Source organism: Brachyistius frenatus, unplaced genomic scaffold (genome assembly GCF_029030835.1).
Source record: "Brachyistius frenatus isolate BFR_SWC_R1_liver_20210118 unplaced genomic scaffold, ASM2903083v1 Contig_38, whole genome shotgun sequence".
Taxonomy (NCBI): Eukaryota; Metazoa; Chordata; class Actinopteri; family Embiotocidae; genus Brachyistius; species Brachyistius frenatus.
This window is the reverse complement of record NW_027210637.1, coordinates 2,724,669-2,745,079: the sequence shown is the minus strand read 5'-3', so window position 1 is coordinate 2,745,079 and position 20,411 is coordinate 2,724,669. Positions and strand designations below refer to the sequence as shown.

General features: G+C 39.5%; 1 protein-coding gene across 2 annotated transcripts in view; it reads left to right on the top strand.

Annotated features, from left to right (window-relative positions):
* Positions 1-20,411, top strand: part of mthfd1l (methylenetetrahydrofolate dehydrogenase (NADP+ dependent) 1 like) — a 37,234-nt gene that overhangs the window by 3,540 nt on the left and 13,283 nt on the right. For both annotated transcript variants that reach the window (XM_069701801.1, XM_069701802.1), the window contains exons 6-21: positions 221-321; positions 1,730-1,866; positions 2,371-2,473; positions 2,944-3,011; positions 3,109-3,206; positions 3,330-3,503; positions 3,718-3,854; positions 4,385-4,431; positions 5,013-5,120; positions 5,329-5,403; positions 6,109-6,211; positions 7,513-7,589; positions 8,821-8,961; positions 10,374-10,442; positions 13,845-13,956; positions 20,092-20,231. In XM_069701801.1, coding sequence (XP_069557902.1) covers positions 221-321; positions 1,730-1,866; positions 2,371-2,473; positions 2,944-3,011; positions 3,109-3,206; positions 3,330-3,503; positions 3,718-3,854; positions 4,385-4,431; positions 5,013-5,120; positions 5,329-5,403; positions 6,109-6,211; positions 7,513-7,589; positions 8,821-8,961; positions 10,374-10,442; positions 13,845-13,956; positions 20,092-20,231 — 1,690 coding nt within the window. The remainder of the gene's footprint in view (positions 1-220; positions 322-1,729; positions 1,867-2,370; positions 2,474-2,943; positions 3,012-3,108; positions 3,207-3,329; positions 3,504-3,717; positions 3,855-4,384; positions 4,432-5,012; positions 5,121-5,328; positions 5,404-6,108; positions 6,212-7,512; positions 7,590-8,820; positions 8,962-10,373; positions 10,443-13,844; positions 13,957-20,091; positions 20,232-20,411) is intronic.

The window sequence follows — 20,411 nt, the reverse complement described above, 5'->3', positions numbered from 1 at the left end:
TATACTCTAAAATATTACTCACCAGTTTTAAACCTTATCAGCCATCTATAATGATATGAGATTGATGTACTTAAAATATTTAGTTTTATATGTAATTCACACCGTTAACAGCACTATCTAAAATAATGTCAGTTTTGTGGCTGGTAAAGAAAACTGACCGGCCGTCAGGGTTCCTTTTAATATATATCATATTCCTCTTCATTTTTTTATCATGTTATAGGATATCAGATTTGAGTCTGGGCCGTCTGATACGAGGAGACCTGAGCAAAGGTTTTGTGCCACCGATGGCCAGCGCTGTGTTGGATATGCTGGAGAAACATGGTGAGTTTCTGCAAAGTCAAATCTTTCCCAAGTTCCTGAGTTACTGAACACTGAGGCTGCACTGTGAAAAAACTCAAATAAATGACTCAACTTATGAAAAGCAATCAACAAATTGTTCATACATTTTGATAGTTCTTTTATTTGCTTCTGAAATGACCATTTTCAAAGTTGTCCCAGGTGTAGCTGATTACATGAACGAGTGTACTGATTACTGTGAGCTACAGCAGCAGCAAGTGATACTGCTGGTGTGTTCATATGGGACGTGTGCACCATATGCTTTACATTCAAGTGGTTACGTCCTAAAATACCGTTGCTAGGGAACGTCAATAATGTGTTTAGAAACCACAGAGGATAGTCCATACCAAGCTAACAGGGGGTAACATAATGCAGGAAGTGCAGAGGCACTTAGGAAAAGGGGAGGCCGTTGGGAAGATCAACATTTTCCTCAGATGTCGGCTATTATCTAAGTAATGAAGACAAACTCCACATGATTAAAATCACAATATATTAGCTTCACATCCAAAAAAGAAAGGACTTCCATGGCCTACGCCATTTCCGTAAACGTCAGGAAATGCGTGACAACTCGTGTTGCGATGAATACCACGAGGGGGCCCTTCATATGGACTCTCTCGCGTCGACCATAAATACGACCCCATTTGAACACGGCATGTGGCCCACCAATAACTACTCCGTCATGATTTTAGTGGCTGCAGCTGTGTTTACTAGATGTAAAGCTGTTACTTTGTCTCAAATGTTTCGCATGAACCAGTTCTAGTGAGGATCGGATATAGTTTCAGAGCTAATTAATTCATTTTCACAATATTATAGAAAGTTAAAAGTTAATTGGAGTTCAGTTCAAAAATAATAAATGCAATTTGCGATCATGCTATTTAGATTGCATTTTTGAAGAAGTTCAGGAATCATAAGCAAAGATTATCATAGCTTTTATACAATAGATGTTTTTTATTTTTTTTTATTTTATAGGGATTTAACCCCCAGTGTGGCAGAGAGATTTTGGTAATAGGATCCTTAAATAACAACCTGATGAGTCAGCAGGGTGTGTTTGTCTTTTTTCCAAAGTATGGAGTAATTTGAGACACATCCTGGGATTCAGAGGGTTGGGGTCAAACTTCTGGTTTCTTTGGGGTCACATTCATTCTGAGTTGAGATTCACAGGCATTTTAATAAAGACTCTTGACTACATGGGCTTAACTATAACTGAAGTGTGAACCACATAAGGCACTCAATGAATTAAAGATTATTTTTTTTACTGTTGGCACGTTTCCTTTATTTGGTAGTTACAGGAAAATAGAGCAATGAAGTGACACGCAGTAAAGGTCTGGCTGACTGAGGGCTCAGCTGCTGAGAGCATATTTACCCACTACTGATCATTTAACCATTTGTACAGATGCTCCACTGGAAGGGAAAACTGTGTTGCTGGTCGGAGGAGAAGGACCCCTTCAGTTGGCCCTGCAGTGCCTGATTGAAAGAAGTGGGATGGTAGTTCTCAAGAGTAACTGGAACTCCAAGAGCCTGCAGAGACAGGTGTGTTACTGCACATGTGTTTTTCTTGACTTGAAATGAGGTTGTAAAAAGTTTGTGGTTTGGTCCAAGTCTGTCAGCGTCACATTTTTCTGAGTGTATTAATTTGTTAGTGTTTAGAAAAAAAAAAAAAAAAATTGGGGGGGGGGAGTTATTCAATGTTTTATAATGGAAAAGTTTTTATCCTTCTTATTCTTTTGCCAGTTACAGTATGTGCAGTGTTAGATGCTGGCCACATGGAGTCACTGTCTGCTTTTTAAATTGCAATGTCATATAATGTGATCAGTTCTAACAAAGCTGACTGAACAGTTTTTGAACGCTATACAGTCACATTTATTTGGAGATATTCTTCATGTTAATTTGTCATGAAACGCATACAAGACATAAAACGCCTATTGAATCTTCTGCACTCCTCAGTCATGAAAAATCTTTAATCTCTCTTTCACTTTAGTCTTTTAAATTCTTCATATCTCATTGCCATATTTAAATTCCTTTTTCTTGGTGCAGGCTGATGCTGTGGTCCTGCTGGATGCAGGAAATGTGGATGTTCCACCCGCCTGGGTTCGACCAGGGGCAGCTGTCATTTGCTGTGAGCCGAGCCCCGAGACAGGTATCACTGAATATATATATATAATATGTATATACGTCGGGTTGAGCTGCATGGAAAATGAAATGATGCTCTTTCTTTTCTTTTTTTCATTGCACTTTGCTTGAATTTCAAATTTTGCTGCTGCACAGAAATGACTTAATTTCCTATCTAAAAAGTTTTTAAAAAAACACCCAAGCTTCCAAATACATACTATTGTAGTCTGAATTTCAAAATGTGTGTTTTTGGCTCAGTAACAACAGTTCTTGTTTATAGATTATATGAATTATGCAACAACATGTATCTTTCCAGTTCATTGTGCAGACTGCTGTAAGAAGCTGTACCCCTCTGCTGCCACTGTCAGGTTAAAGGCATACGCTGTATATTGGGATGAAGCCTGCATCTTCTTTGGTGTTTGTAGCTTCATATTGCGTCCAACTCTTGTTTAACGTTTGTGTTACCTGTAGGTAATAATGATTCATTTTCCATTTTAGATGAACATGCCATTGGGTTGTCCTCAAAGTCTGGGTTAGGATTCCTCACAGCAGCTTACAGAACTCAGGTGCGTCTCTTTGTTTGCGTTCATATTCTCGCCCCTTTTCTATCTCAGTTGTTCCTCATCTTGTTCTCTCCGCCTCTCTCTGTTTTCTGTGTGTTAGAATGTGGTGCGGAGCTGCAGTCGGTGGCTCCAGGATCAGCAGTACCGGCCCTGGAGTCTGCGCAGCCTCAAACTGCAGCCCCTGACCCCCGTACCGAGGTATAGACCACTATGTCTGAAGGACGGTTAGAAATGGAAATATTTTGTGAATGAAGCATTGTCCATATATTTGATGTCTCAAAATTGTCTGAAAGATTTGTCATGTTTTCGCTGCTCTTTCAGTGACATAGAGATATCCAGAGATCAGACGCCCAAACCAGTGGATCAGCTGGCTGAGGAGATTGGTTTGCTGCCAGAGGAGTTTGAAGCCTATGGCAGGAACAAAGCTAAAGTTCGACTGTCCCTGTTAAACCGCCTCCACTCGCAGCCCGATGGCAAATATATACTGGTTGCTGGGTGAGTGTGACTTAACAATCAACTGAATCCTGTTATATTCCTACTAGTGCTTCAATTTGTCACAGAAACAAAGCCTTACTAGTCTTTCTGGAGTAGATTTTACCACTCGTGTATCAAATGCAGACTAAATGTGATTGTGACATTAATGCACATAGGTTATGCACACCAACAAATATGAAATTCTGAAATGTTCTGTATGTTTCTCTGTGTTTAGTATAACTCCCACCCCATTGGGTGAAGGTAAAAGCACAGTGACCATCGGCCTGGTCCAGGCAATGTCTGCCCACCTGAAGCACAACTCCTTCGCCTGCCTCCGACAGCCTTCCCAGGGACCCACCTTTGGGGTTAAAGGTCAGCCATGAATACTCGGGTCTTTATACTAATTATACAGGACATGTGCTCTCTTCTCTACCTTTCTTTTGACTACAAGGTAACACCATACACTAATATCTTATTTTGAAGATAGTCAATCCAAAATTCATTATCCTGTCTGAAAACAAATGACTGTTTGGTTAAAATCCCACTTTGTAAGAAAAACTATCCTAAAGATGAAAGACTTAAGTTCAGTGGTGTATTTTCATATCAGAACGAATGTCTAACTGTCAAATGGAGGATTTTATTTTGTAAGACAACTGATTTTTTTGTTTCTCTTACTGATTACATTAAGTGGAATTTGGACAAGGCCAAATACTGGCGCCCAATTCATAAGTAAGGAATGAAGTAACTGTGTGATAAGCTATCTTTGTCAGTGTGAGGCTAGTGTGCTACATTTTGTTATGGGGTGGAGCAGTTCATTTACAGTCCAGCACTCAGCACTGCTCCTTTGTGTATCCTTGTCCTGTTGTCTGCGTCTGACTGTGTTACCGCTGCTTTGTGCATAGGGGGAGCTGCAGGAGGGGGATATGCCCAGGTCATCCCTATGGAGGAGGTAAGACATGCAGACAGACTCCCAAGGAGGACTAGCACAGGCTTCAAAGACCAAAGACATGCAGAGACTCTAGTTTATACAAAGAGGCACACTTGCACACATTCACAACCCTTGGATCTGTGAGTATAGGCACTGTCTATAAAGACATAGAGGGGGAGGGAGGCGAGTTATGTGTAGTCTGCAATAAGGCAGCCTTATTTTCTTGTTCTCATTTCAGCCTGTTGCTTCTCCTTTTTTTTTTTTTTTTTTTTTTTTACTGTGCAAAAATAACACGTGTTTCCTTTTAAATTGAAGGGCTCATGTCAAAGAGAAAATATGTCATAATATTTTACAGACTTAGGTGACAGAATGCAAGACATGAGAAGATTGCTCTATTTGAATCCATATTTATCATCCAATACAACATGTTGTGAATACAGCCCTTTAACCCTCATTGTTAGAGTTTCTTCATCCACTGGACCCACCCAATCCCACAATGTGTACATGACTAATAGTATATGGATGTCTTGTGTGTAATCCCGTCATCTCTCATTATTTTTTTTTAATTTGTTTTCCTCTTTTTAAATATATCCTCTCTTCAGTTCAACCTTCATTTGACTGGTGACATTCATGCCATCACAGCAGCCAATAACCTGATGGCAGCAGCCATCGATGCCAGGATGCTGCATGAGGCAACACAATCAGACAAGGTGACTGTGTGGTGATTTGCTATTTAGATTTATGAATATGGCTGAAGAGGGAAAGCAAGCATTGTGTAAAGTATTGTGTGTGTGTGTGTGTACACATTGCAACCTTGCTGATCTAAATATCACCTTAACATTAACGTCCATTGCTCCAGGTCTAATTAACTTGATTTGCATGTATGATAAAATAATCGTGTTCTTTTAAACCACCAAGGCCCTGTTCAATAGACTGGTCCCTTCAGTGAACGGAGTCAGAAGATTCTCACCCATCCAGATCTCCAGACTACGGGTAAGTCTAAACACCACAGTACCAGAGTCACTACTATCAACAACAGTTACTAACTCATAGGATTGCATGTGGAGCTCTCATAAAAACAGATGGTTCTGTCCACTAGGGGGCCTCAGTGATCTTAAATGTCCTTTCTTATCATCTACCAATGGCTCGTCTCCAAATATATGTTAATGCCCGACTCCTGACTGTTTATATTAGCACAAGTGATATGCATTATGCTGTATTGACGATGAAGAATGCCTGATATCTGACCATGACCGTTGTTATGAAGACAGGAGGTAAAAGTTTGAAGATAAGTCAACATAGTGTTTGTCTATCCTGTGACATGAAAGTCTCTATAATAAGACCTTAAAAGGGCTATAAAATATTTATTAGTCTTAATGGATGGAGTGAGTGAGTGAGAAAGAGTTGTGTTTATGAGCAGAGCACTCCGACTGAACCTTTTGGACCTGATGGTAAGTTGATCCTCTCAGTCATTGAGTCTGGATTTGTTCTACATGTTTGGATGATAGTGTAAGTCCAGCTGATATGGACATCTAAAATGAAAATATAGAAGTAGTCAAATTATCATAACAGTATAGTGACAGCTGGGGCAAAAGGTGGACATGTGGAACCAAAACCCAAATTTCATCTGACCATCACTTTTCCACAACACTTTTAGATGATCCTACAATATTTATTTTTCTCTCTCTTCAATTCCAGCGTCTTGGCATCAATAAAACAGACCCAACCTCTCTCACACCGCAAGAAGTCAGCACCTTTGTACGTCTTGATCTTGACCCAGCGAAGATCACCTGGCAGAGAGGTATCTACAAATTCTCCTTGTATCTTTTATTGTTTCCTTCTGATGAGGAATACTACTGAAAATTCAACAGGTTTATGTTCTTCTTCAAACTACCACAGAACAGGTTTTCTACTTGCTTCCAGTGAATTGCCCCTCTTCTTCTTCCATTTAATTGTTTGTTCAAAACTGCCATTATTTAATTTTTTTTTATCTGTAACTTTCTGCAACAACATGGTAAAGTTTTACAGACGTGTCAGTTTTAAGCACACAGTTGTGAATTGGTTAAACATTTGTCTGCAGAGATCTTTTGAAATAAAAATATTTCGGTCATCGTATTTCAAACTGATGCTCAGGCTTGCTGCAGAGCAGTCGGTCTCATTTCCTGCTAGCAATGGGGCACAATCTTGGATCAAAAGCAAAGCAATCAGTATCACACGAATCTAATCAACATAAAAGATGGTTTGACAGACATCTCTTGCTCAATAAATCTGTGTTTTGTTGTGCCATGTCACATGCAGTCTTGAAATGGACTGGATTTTCCTTTTTTATAAACACTATAATTAGTTTATATTAAATTAAAGCATCGGATGTTAAAGTGTTGCAGTCATTCGTCACACAATAATGAAGTTGGATAGAGTTGGGAAAAGCTTCTGCAGGGGGAGCCATGTTGGTTTAAAGTTGGCGGTGGGAGCAGCCAGCTGGGTGCTGCTATGACTGATGTGGTATTTACTCCAGTGGCTCCAGAGGGCATTCTTACGAGACCAAACTTGGAGATTAAAAACAGATTTGCCTCCTAATGTAATGTGGGTTTGACTATGTGTTCATGAAACGAGCTATGTTTTTTCCCATCACCTGTCATTACACCAAACCAACATGAGGAGAGTTTGAGACTAACATGGTTTCCTGCCTGATTGTAACAACAGTATAACCACAGAGTAACCAGTTTCAGCCACGTTATCGGAGATTAGTCAAAGTGCTGAGTGAAAAAACTTTAAGTAGTAAATCCCTCATAGGCTAAGTACTCGCAGTGTGTCAGAACCTCCACACAAGGAGAGATAAGAATCTCCTGGGTTTATTTGTCTGTGTGTGGAAGCCTGTGGATATGCAATTGTATTTATTAACACGTGTGGAAATAGATTTTTACGGTCTGTCAGGTGTAGGCTGTAAAGACATGGATCTTGTGTGTGGCTGAGATATCAGATCAAATTATATGTGCCGTGTCTGTCATTGATTATGGTTGCGCTACATTTCATGCTCAAAGTTGTAGATTGTAGAAGAAGTTTTGCTTGAAATTAAAATGTCTTGTTGTTTTTGTTTTTCAGTTGTTGATACAAATGACCGCTTCTTGAGGAAGATCACGGTAGGACAGGCAAGCACTGAAAAAGGACAAATCAGAGAGGTATGCTGCATTTGTGCACAAAACTTGTCCAAATATGTTGCATACCTTTTCATTATAAAATGATCTAACGAGTTAAACTCCTCACACGTTATAACCAATGATGGTGCAACAGAGTGTTTCAATTGCAGATCAAAGGCTTTACTGGTGGTGGTCATTAGCCTTATTAGCATTTTTATGAACACGGCATCAGATACCCAAATTATTTGGTTATACAGTATAGACACATTTAATAACCATAACTAAAAACTTTCTCAAGCACACACACACACTTCCCGCCATACCCCCCTCTGTCTATGATACAGCCCAGATGTATTTCACTCGTATCGTTGCAATGACAGCTAAATGAAATTCTGTAAATAAACACTTCACCTCAATGGGAAGCAAGCAGGACAAAGTGAAAGCAAATATTTGGAGAAGGAGGAAAGTGACCCACCCATCCCAACTCTCTCTCTCTCTCTCACACACACACACCTGGAACAGCCTCTGAGCTAGTTCAGCATATGCTTATATTTACTGCCATCAGTTCATCCATTCTGTTTCCCTTTCATTCCTCTGCCCTCCACCTTCCTCCACTGCTGGACACACTATAGTCCCTCCGGGTATTATCACTGGGAGTGGGAGTAGAAATATGGTGTTCCTCGGTGGATTGATGTGGTTTGGGTTGTTTTGTTATTTTTTTTTTCTCCATGATGTGGAGCGGAGACTTCTTTCTGTGCTCTTCCCCGAGTGTAGCTGCCACTTACTCATTCTGTCTTGTTCCCTCCATCTTTCTTCTGTTAGTTTGACATAAAACAAAGTAGAAAGTCATGTGTTATACATGTTCATAGTTAAATTTTGTCATCAAGTCATCACTCCAAACCTCGGCCATGTTTCTAGGCCTCGTGTTTTATTGCCCATGTGATAAACGTGGCGACTGGAGTCAACATTTTTGTCTGTCAGTCACTGAGGAAAGTTGCCAGTTTTCTTCCCACAGAGTGATTGGTTTAAAACGGTGTGTAGAGAAATATTTCATTCACGTAAACCTCTTTCTTGTGCCCAAGTCAAATTTATTTTTTGAAAGTGTAAACATATTGGATTGTAGCTGCAAACACAAGGGACAGATTCATTGTTGGTAAAAAAGGGAATTTTCATATCCTTACTCTCCAGTGGTCACCATACAAAAAAAAACAACCATCAATTTGTTGCCTCTGTGGTTTTCATTGGAATTGATTTTCCATTTCTCACATTCCAGACTGGGTTCGACATTGCAGTGGCCAGTGAGATCATGGCCATCTTGGCTCTGTCAGACAGCTTGAAGGACATGAAAACCAGACTGGCCCGCATGGTGGTGGGGACCAGCCGCTCCGGACGGCCCGTCACTGCAGAGGACCTGGTGTGTATCACTGTGGTCTTTTTTTCGAAGGGTTGTGGGAGTTTTAACTCCGACAGTCCCACAGCTTATCGTCGCAACATCTCAAAATGGTAAAACAAAAGAATTCAATTTCAGTTGTCATTTATAGTTCAGAAAAGATTCCCGTCTATCCGAAAGACTGAAGAGCACAGATACAGAAGCATGACGGGTTTTTTTTTTTTTTTTTAATACAGGCTGAAAATGTTTGAAGTGAAATGTGGCATAATGGATGTAATTGGAAATGTATTTTATAACGGTAATATTCCTTGAAAATCGCATCTCGAGATTTGACTGGCCACAGTAGTCTATTCAATCAATTGAAATCAAATGAAACTGGGGGCTAAATTGCAATTTCGGAAACAAAGAGAAAACTCTTGACAAGTGTAGAAAATATCTTCAATTTTGCAGCTTATATATTACATATAAAAAAGCAATACTGCTGCACTGACAACATACTGCATATGCAGGAGAAACTCATTGAAAATACAAAATGAAATGCCGTTTGCACAGAGGACACTAAAAATGAAGGAATACATTATACCTATCAGTGACATTTAAAACTAAGCTAACAATGTTTATTGGGGTTTTACCATAAGAAGTGGGATTTGGATATTATTTGAGGTGTTAGGCAATTAAAAACTTGTTTACGTCCAGTGTAAGTTTCTTTCGTGTGGTAACTTCACTGTTGTTTGTGTTTACAGTGCATCTGTGTTGTAAAAGTCCATTTTTCTTTTACCTATTTTAACCACCAACCAACTATTTCTTCTTCATTCACTTTTTCTTTGTTGATTTGCTCATATTTGTTTTAATTGCAGTCGATCAAGACACTTTATGAATTTTTTTTTTTTTTTTAAACAAGAAAGTCTTTAGTTTTAAAGCTTCTCTCAATTTTGTCTTGTCCTTCACACATTATTGTATCACCCCCTCTATTCAAAACGTGTTTAATATAGATTTGACGTGTGGTTATGATGTTAAGCAGTGTTTTATCATCACGTTGGGTCAGCTCGACCTGGTTTCCCTCATATGACTGTACTGTTTCAGAGCTGGAGAGGAGGAACACTTTTAAAGTTACATTAGCCTTTCTGATTTGCCAGGATGCAAAAACATTGCCACACGTCAAAGCCAGCCCAGGGGGAATGAAGTCTCTGTGTGTGTGTCTTGTGTTTTATTGTGGCCAGAGTGCTGACAAAGCGTTTTTTGGGAAGCAGGCTTTTCTTGCAGTGTTAAGCTTAAAGGATAGACACTTCGAGATGGACTATAGCGCCATTTATCATCTGTGATAGACAACCGTTTGACCATTCTTTACATCAGACTCAATCGTTTGTATTAGCGAGGTCAATGTTTTGTCTCGTTTCCAACCACCACCCTCATTTTTCTTTCTCCCTCTCTGTCAGGGTGTGAGTGGAGCTCTGGCAGTCCTTATGAAAGATGCCATCAAGCCCACATTGATGCAGACCCTTGAGGTGAGCCACCTACATAACCCCACTTAAATAGTCGTTATCCCGCTCAACTGAGAATCGTCTGATGAATATCTCGTAGAATAAATACTGCCCTGAGAAAAGAGAAGAAGAAAGTGTTCCACTGAGAGCTCTCAAGAAAGGATGATAGATTGGCCTTTTTCTGCAGCGGACAGGTGGAGATCTCAGGCCGGCGATCCACCCAATGTTTAACGTTTTTATTTCAGTGTGACCACTTGTACCGTAACTCTGCCTCTCGCAACAGCTGGCTTCCATTGCTTTAGTGACCTTACCATAAGATGAATGGCCAAGTGATCACACGCAGACATGAACAGTTCTTACATCTTTCTATCTTTGTGAGGACAGTCACCCACAATTCTAACTTTAAACCTAAAATCAAAATTTGTCCACGTGATGATAAAAAAGACAGATACACACTCTCACTCACTCACTCGCATACATTTGTGACTATGCTTTTCTGAGGAACACGAGGAAAACTCCAAATCCTAGCTGTTAAAGCTTAAATTATTTGTCAAATAACATTATTAAATTGACAGAAAATCAATTTCCTTCTTATTGTTTGTGGGATTTGGGCCTTGTTAGTTTTCAAGTTGGACTCTACCAGAATGTATGGGAAAGTGGGCATTTTTTTACTATTTATAAAATTTGAATGGACCAAAAGATTTGTTGTGGTGAAATATACTTATCGATTATTTAAATGTATCAGTAATAAAAAAAATATTTAAGTAGCCTCCTTAACTTTAGCATCCTATTTTGTATAGTCTCTCTCTTGTGTAGTGTATCACAGAAGTTCCCAACTTTCTGGAAATGAAAACACTTCTTACCCCACCTAAAGCCATGATGTGAGACAGTTTTGTTGATGACATGATGGAAACATATTAAACAGGCCAGTCTTGTAAAGGTGTTTTTGTTTTTATGTTGTTATTCTGGCATCAGATCAGTTAGTTGGAGTCTGTACATCCAGATAAAAGTGGTTGACTTTGATGTCAAGGCTCTCTGCTTTTCTCATTTTGAGCCTGAGTCACTGCTGAGCTGCTGATCAAACGTTTGCTGCACAAGCAAAGTGCATTTTTCTGTTATTCAAGTAATTCCAGTTTACAATGAGCACAATGTTAACAGTCATGCTCCTGATAATGACTTTTTCTTTTTGTTGTGTGTGTGTATGACCATTTTTGTTGGTTCTTTGTTGTTTTTGAGCAGAAAGCTTGATTACATGGCTGCTGGGTGGAGAAAATAAACACCGGCTGTCCCAGATTCTGTGTTTTCAAGGGCGTAGAGGGAATGGAGAGTTGTATGCAGCTGAGATTTGATTACTTTCTGTTTTTTTGGAGGAAGCTTTGCGGTCCTGTTGCGTGGAACCATTTCCTGTGTGGGTTTCCTGTGATTCTGGTCAGGGGACTGGTACCCGTCCTCCGCGCTCCATGAGAATTTTCCATCGAGCTTGACCGCCTGTGGCCTCTGTGCCCTCGTCGCTTGTCATTGTGGTGAGCACAGATGCACTCGTGAGAATAGAGCTGGCACATGAAAACTGGTGTGTTTGTGGTGCGGCTTGCTTTTCTGTGTTGTTTCAGATGGAGCAGGCTGCGGACGAGATATAGCACAAGAAGAAGAGGGATAGTTTTTGCACCCACTCGCTGTGTACATGTCAGTTAAGCAGACCTCAAACATCCTGTCTGTGTGGAGTTTCACAGAACGACTGCATGGATCTTTCCTGCAGGGAGGCAGTAGACCATAGCGTAGATGGATAGTCGGGCCTGTGAGCACAAGCTCTCGGGTTGAAATTCTTGTGCTGTCCCAAAGACGTGGAATATTTTATTACTTTAGCAATGTTCTACTGCTGGTGTAGTGGACAATACAAGAGATGCACAAGATGAGGAAACATGGACATGATCTCCATCTTCCTGCTTTTGTTCATCTCCCTTCCTAGTCTTTATAATCTTGGAGAGGTGACATGCTGGACTTTTCATTCATTTCCACTTTCATCACCCTGTGGCCAGCTGATGTATCTCCTGAATTGTGTTTCCTCATACAGATGTGGAAAGAGTGAAAAGGTTGAACTCGGTCACGTTAAAGTTCAGGGGTTGGAGAAGCAGATGGAAATCCACGTAATGTTTGACGTGTATGGCCTTTCCACTGAAATAGTAAAAAAAGATGTAATTGAATGGATCATAATACTAAAAGGATGTTTCTTGTCTTGTTACAAGGAAGTGTTAAAACAAATGCGTCATCTTTTTCTATTCTTCCTTTACGTTCCACTCTTTTCCACTTATGCATCTATTTATTCTTGCAGTAATTTATAGTTTACATAGAGAAACTGAGAAGTGGCAGCTTTTCTGAGCTTTGTTAAATAGCTGATTTACTCCTCTGAGGGGAGACTGTTTATCCAAACAGGGAGAGGTATGCAAACAAAAGCTCAAAATCATGCTCGGCCTTCTCATCCTTCCTCTTTCCTCTCTCTTAAGGAATTCACATCCAGTGTAACAATGGGTCAGCTGGCTGACCAGTTTTCTAAGTAATTGCCTTTTTGAAGTCTGTCATGAGTGCAGCAGAGGGATTTTGATCTTGAGTAGTAGACCTTTCATTGGCAAGCTTGTTCTTTTCAGGTCTTTTCTTGTGTAAGCAGGCTGCACACTGCAAAATAGATGTGAATTATTCGGAGCTTTTAAGGATACATCTGCTGCTCGTACAGCAGCTGTGAGTCTGCGATAGTTGTAGTTTCACTAATGAAAAATAATGATCGAGCTGCAGCTACTGATTAATATACCAATTACTTTCTCTTTTAAGGGAGTAATTTTGTTCCATGATCAAACGTATACACCAAATGTAGTAAAAAAAAAAGTTCTCAGATCAAATATGATGCCTTCAACAAACGCAGAACAATTCTGTTTACAACTACCTCGTAAAATATGGCACTTAATTTTTTTCCAAAAAGACAGTTTTTTGTTTCATTGCTTAGTTATTATTTTATCTACTTTTAAAATGAAATCTGTGCAGACTGAGCAAAGGTTATGTTTTTGTTTATTGGCGTAACACTGGTCTTGTTGTAATGTGATCGAGAAGCTTGCACTTTCGGTGCTCCCTTCGTTTGTGTGTGTTGCCAGCCTTAAGGGAGTTATCCAAATCATCAGAGGAAGGAGGCCTGGCCTGCAGTCAGGTTGGCATGCCAGTCAAGTACCTCTAAACTTGTGCCTTCTGTTTGGACAAACACACTTCCAGCCAAAGTGCAGCCACACTTCGATATTTATCCTGGAAGCTTGACTGAAAGATGTTGAATTTAGTATGAAAGAAGTGTTTAGTTATTATGTAAACTCGGTCGGGTGAGCTGCTGTGGGTTACCCTGTTTTCTCAACTCCTCCATATGTTTGTGTGCTCCTCTAATTGTTGCAGGGTACGCCAGTGTTTGTCCATGCCGGGCCCTTTGCCAACATTGCCCATGGCAACTCCTCGGTGCTGGCAGACAAGCTGGCTTTGAAGTTGGTCGGACGGGACGGCTTTGTGGGTAAGAGCGCACAGTGCTTGCATACAGATCATACACACAACCACAGAAAACTTTCGTGGATGACAGACAACAAGATCTTAGCTGTGAAGTCAAGGAGTCCCAGATGTGTAAGAGCTTAAGACCTAAGCTTCCCTTTGCGTTGGAGATTAAACTGTAACTTAAAATTGACTCCACTGATGAACCTCAGCTTGCTCTTTGCTGTTACAACCTTTGGCCTACTTTCATCCTAGTTCTGTTTCTGGCTCTGCTCTACCTGCCTCTGGTGGACGAGTACGGTGCTCCAGAGTCCTGCTTCAGTGTCACTTTCTAAGAAAGTTGTCAAAAGATTGCGTAAAAAAAAAAAAAAAAACAGGAGAGGGGAAGGAAGCAGGTTGATCATCTTAAGAGCCCCTGGAATGCCTTAGAGTAAACCACACTAATCCCTTCAACGTCAAAGCATACTTGAATATTTCCATTTTTATCGGTCTATCTATCCTGCTGCTCTCTTTCTGACCTCATTTACTTTGGCCGCAGAAATCTGATTGGAATGTATGTGCGAGTCTGTGGGGTTTGCCAGGTGCATTTGATAAACATGGAAATCTCCGCAAGGCTTATATTTACGTGTTTGTGCCACATGTTTTCTGCGTAATAGCCTCTGGTAAAAGGTGGACTATTTCTACAAACACACCATTCACCCAAGCTGTCACGTGTTAGGTAGGTAGGTATATACTTTATTAATCCCCCAGGGGAAATTTTTTTAGTTGGGCGAATGTGGAGGCAGTGTGGACGGAGAGTTGGATTTCACAACATGAAGCAAGGAGGCGTTTTGAACCTCCACTTCTGTCCACCCTACTCGTTTTCCATCTGTCTGTCTTGTTGCCTCCCTTCCCTGTCTGTGTGTTTGTTACCTGACTCTCAGGTATGCCAGGAACTCGACCTCCCTCCTTTTTCTCCTTTTTTTTTGGCAGCTGGGATGCATATACCTCCCTCTCGTTCCCTCACGCTCCCTCTCCTACTCCACTCTTTTCCTCCGAGGATACAACCTTCTTATTTCTTCTTTTTTAGCTCAAAAGGGTAATAACACCCAATAGAGCAGTTGAGAAAATAAACATTTCTGTGCATATATTCTGGTACTGCCAGTTGTCTTTCTGTATGATCTCATACAGTGAAGTCCGGCTGGAGAAGAAACCAGCTGTCAGATGATCAACAGGTTGTAAAACGGGGATAATGTCAATCATATTTCCCCACTTCATAGAAAAACTGGGTGAACAACACGAAATTTAAGGAGGAAGTCAATATATTTTTGTTATTGTTAACAAATCCATAGAATCGAGTGATCCTAGCAAAAGTATTACTTACTATAAATCTTAATATGTTATTCCTTATGGTTGTAGAACTTTTTTTTTTTTTTTTTTTATCCAGAAAGTATTAAAAATAAATTTTTGCACCACACTTTTGCACCCGATGACGTGTCTATTAATGACCATGAACATGGGCCTTGTCATTTATTATCCAATCCCTCTTACATCATCCTGCTGCCATAAATGCATACTTAAGCACCGAAGTTGCTCAAAGCAATACACTATTAGTAATTATTAATATTAAAACTAGAATTCCCAACTAATGAAGCAAATATGTTAGCTGTAAAAAAAAATTAAAAAAAAGAAAGAAACTGTATAATTGTTATTTGTTTTGAGAGGGGAGTGCAACAGGGTGGTTTAATCAAAAGGAGACGGGACAACTGTTGGTTTTGGTCTTGCAATTGGTAGATTTGAGAAATATGGAATAGGTGGATTTAAAGGATGTTTCTAGCAGACTGCTTAATCTTTGTGTGTTGGATTTAGTGGCATTCAGCATCCTCTCCTTCCAAGTGTTCCTCCAGGCGTATAGGAGAATCTATTCTGGCTGCAAAGCTCACAAAAAACACAAAGAGTCCTGTGTTTACTTTGTCCTTTCTGGGCTACTGTAGAAACATGGCAGTGCAACATGGAAGTTTTATTAGTTGGGAATTCTAGTTTTAATATTAATAATTACTAATAGTGTATTGCTTTGAGCAACTTTGGTTACGATGGACTTGTTAGACAACAAAAACACAACAATTCTTAGTTTCAGGTAATTACACACTAAAGAAAACATAATCAAGATTATTATATTCCATTTCTGTCAATAGATACCCTAAATCCTACTCACTGAACTTGTTTTTTCTTGTCTACATCTTTTTTGCTGTCAGTAGTGTTGTTGCAATCGCGTATCTTAGAAATCTGTTTGATGGCAACAGTGTTTTTCTAATAGGATTGATGACTAAAACTATTTAAAAAAAAATTAGACTAAATTATTATGTCTGACAATGATGTATAGTAAGCACACCCACGTTTCTTTAATTATGGGGTCCCTGTTTTATGGATGCACATGCATTTACAGTTCTTTTCATGTGGCAAGAGAAAGCACACAAACTCTTTGTGAACTCAGAGTTTTGTGGGGGTAATAATGAACTTACTCACAGCCATGTTTCATCATGCTCAGTATTATTGTGGTGTTTTTCAAGTCACTTTGGAATCTGGGTTTAAAATGGAGAAATGCTGTTTTTGGTGGGAGCTGTAGAGAAATGCATTCCACATGCCAGATGTGTGCGATTCCCATATCATTAACCGTCTGGAGTGCCAAACGCAGATAACCCCCAGATTCTGATTTATTGTAAGATTGCCCACACTAAAAAGTCTCCCTAAACTAGAGCAACCAACTAAGTATTGGTTAAGGCTTGTGGATAAGTGCCCACTGAGACATGAGTGAATTCAGCATTTTTTTTAAATCCAATCCTACCGAGTCCTATTTTTTTAAAACCTACTGACCTCAAGACATACAGTTCTCAGACTCGCTCACATGTCAACATACAGAATTGCATTTAATAGATAAACATTTCCTTGGACTCATTCGTTTTATTATAGATTTTTAGTCCAATGGGACATTAATTCTTCCTAAATTTCTTTTACCTAAAGTGGTTTGTGAATCTGAATCTAAAAATGCAAAATAAATGTTAAGCTGTGACATACTATTACTGCATAGTTTCAGAAGAAGTCACTGACTTGGATAAGAGATGAGTAATAAACATCAAGTTTTATGATCAATTAATCATTTAACTTAAATGTTGCTGCAAAGAATGCAGAAAAAGGCCTTTTTGTTTAAAAGAACGTCTTCTTTTACTCAAAATATCTGAAGACACTTTAAAAATAACGAAAACAATCGTTCAATATTTTCGGACATTTTAAAGACAAGTGTTTAATTGGTAAAATGACGAACATGGTAATGAACAATAATCATACATTGCAGCGTTGCTCTGAGGTACTACAGGGCTTATTGTGGGAAACTCTGAGGTCGTGTTGATGTAGCCTACTTTGCAGCGTTTTCGTTCGTGTTTTTATTGGCAGGTTGCAGCTACCCATGCCTGGACTGATAGTACCACCATCCAGCCCTCTCTCTAGCCCTCTCTCTATACCCCTTCTCTAGCCCTCCTGTTCACAACAACACCGACCTCTTCTTCCCCTCTCGCTCTCTGGACAGTTCAGGGTTGTCACACAGAACAGGAAGTTCAATAGTGTTTCCTTACGACATCCTCTGGGCTCACTCTCCTGCTTTGTGTCATGTCGTTGTGGGAAGTCGTATTTTCTGTTGATACAAACTGCCTTTCTTTACCGGTTTCATTCTGTTCCAGCTGAACAACCTCTGCTGTATTGAGCCTTTGTGGTGTGAGCACTCCTGTGCTCACTGTGTGGGAGATTTCAAAGTTTATGGAAAGATCCACAAACACTGTACCTAAGAATGTGATTTTCATTGGCAGGCTGGTTGAGTACTCGGAGCCAAAGCTCTAGTGTGGCGCTAATGAGAAACACTACGCTCTGTCAGCGGTCTGTGGCCAAATAAATTCTAGCCACATTCTTGTACTCATCCCTCAGGCATTATTTGTTGTTCTTTAAACAGACACTTTTAAAGATGGATATGATGCAGCTAAGGCCCCCCCCCAAACCACAGTTTCTGCTTTGCATCAATATTGTCATTTTTATTCCAGAAACTGTTAGGTCCTATTGATAAAATTATGTTTTTCTTTTCACGTCTCTTTATGTTGTCTTCTCCCTAGAAGACTTTCTCACCTTTCTAATTTAAGTTGACTTTCCACCTCCCTTCTCTCTTTTCCTCTCCGCCTCCCTTCTTTTACAGTCATTTTCTCTCGGTCTCATGAAATAGATTGTACTATGACTTGTAATACAAGCAAAGCAGAGTGATGCATTTCTTCATGGAAACACTTGTTTTCTCATTAAAGCTCTCAACTTAATCAAGTGTAAGACACAAACACTTAAAGCTACAATGAATTACTGGTTTTTTTTTTACATCTGGAATGTTTTCAGTTATTTTTCTACATTAAATTTATTTTTGGAACGATTTATCTAACAAAGTGTAATAAGGTTGACTTGCTTTTACACAATAGATTTTATTGATATATGTCATTCCCGGAGCTGTGGGAGCTTTACTGAACTCTATAAAGTGTGCAATTACTGTACAGGTCCAATCTGTATGCACTCTTAACACACAAGTTCATGCAGGACATACAACTTATCACATTTTAATTTGTGTCCTCACATGATTCTTGTAGCATTTATTATCCTTTCAATCAGAATAAATGTTAAAAGGGTTAGCTGTCGGTGGTTATTGTGTTTAATGTGCAGGCTGCCTACACACAAAACCATGTGTATCTTTCATCAACAACAACAACAACTGATGATTAAACTTTAAAGATAATAGACCTTTATAAAAAATATTAGAATGATAATAATAATAATAATAACACATTTTATTGGTGTTATAGTTATGAAAGTTTCTTTTCAGGCACTTGTGTTTTTGCATGTGTTTTATTCATTGACATGTTAGTTTTTAGCCTTTAATTTCTCTCTAAATCATCATGTCAATAACACCTATAGTAGCATTACTTTTACAAATCTGTTCTGGGGTCAGCTGGTCTCGACTAAAGCAAAACATTTTCAATATTTTGGCATTTAAACTATTTAGGGTTCAGCTATTACTAATGTACCATGAATTGTTAACATGGTGTGACATTGACTGACTTCTCTACATTTTATGGACCTGTGGGAGAAAATCAAAACAAACGTTATTCCTGTGACTGGCAGAAAGTCATGCTGCTCTTCAGGGTGTTATTGGTCTTCTCTGGTGGTCACACAGAGCTCATAAAGGTTTTTATACTCACGCTTGACTACATTTGTAATAAATAATGACTGGCAGATAGAAACTGCATGTTACGGTACATTTATTTAATTTAGCTTTTGAACGGATTGAGAAATTTCATGTTAATATTAGAATATATTTAAAAAGAAATTGTACATTGTTTCACAAACGTAACAACGCAGCGTTTAATCAAACAAAAAAGCAAATGCTACAAACATACGTTACATTAGACATTAAGCATAACACCTGCAGTATGATCAATTTAATCACTCACTTCCACATTTAGTCATGTGTTCAGTTTACCCTGAACCTCACCAACCAAGCTGCATGGGAAATCAACCTCAGTCTTTCTTTAAATTTCTAGTTTTTGGCCCACCGGTGTGTCGTTTAGTACAGTGGTGCCACACACATGTACACAACAAGTAAAAGGAAGCATGTTAACAAGACCGTTATTCCAGGTGGACTCCTTGCTTTGTTTGGAGCCTGTTCAAAAGTCCATATCGGAGACCATCTGTCTCTCTGAGAGCCCGTACATTTTTACCCATTAGTCAGGACAACATGACTGTTCACACAGAAAACATTCAGATTCACCTTTTACTCCCATGACTCTTTGAGTCATCACACATGTATATGCAGTTGTTCTGAGGTCAGCTTTGGTCAAACATGTTATGAAACGGACAGGAAGAGGTGATACGAGTGCAGATAGATAGCAGGCTCATGATTCGATCAGCCTGTAATTACATTTTTCTACCCAGTGCTGCTGCTAAAGCTTTAATTTAGTGCAGATAGCTAACGTTCCTTAACCCCTATCTGCTTTATATGCTGACCAGAATGGTATTCTGTACATGGTCGACATGTAAACATAATTTATACCTCTGTTTGTGTCCTGTATAAAGATCTTTTGTTTTGTCTGTTTTCCCACAGTGACTGAAGCAGGTTTTGGAGCGGACATCGGGATGGAGAAATTCTTCAACATCAAATGTCGAGCTTCAGGTTTGAGGCCGAATGTGGTGGTGCTGGTGGCAACTGTTCGAGCACTGAAGATGCACGGCGGCGGCCCAAATGTAAGCTGACACAGCACTGTTACCATACCACAACATAGTCAATGCAGGGATGTGAATGATTTCTATTGGATCGGTACCACCGGATGGCAGTTACCTCACATTATCCTGGTTGTTTGCTTTTCTGTCATGTTTTCATGCAATTCTACGATGCAGTACCTCGACATTCATCTTAAGATGAAT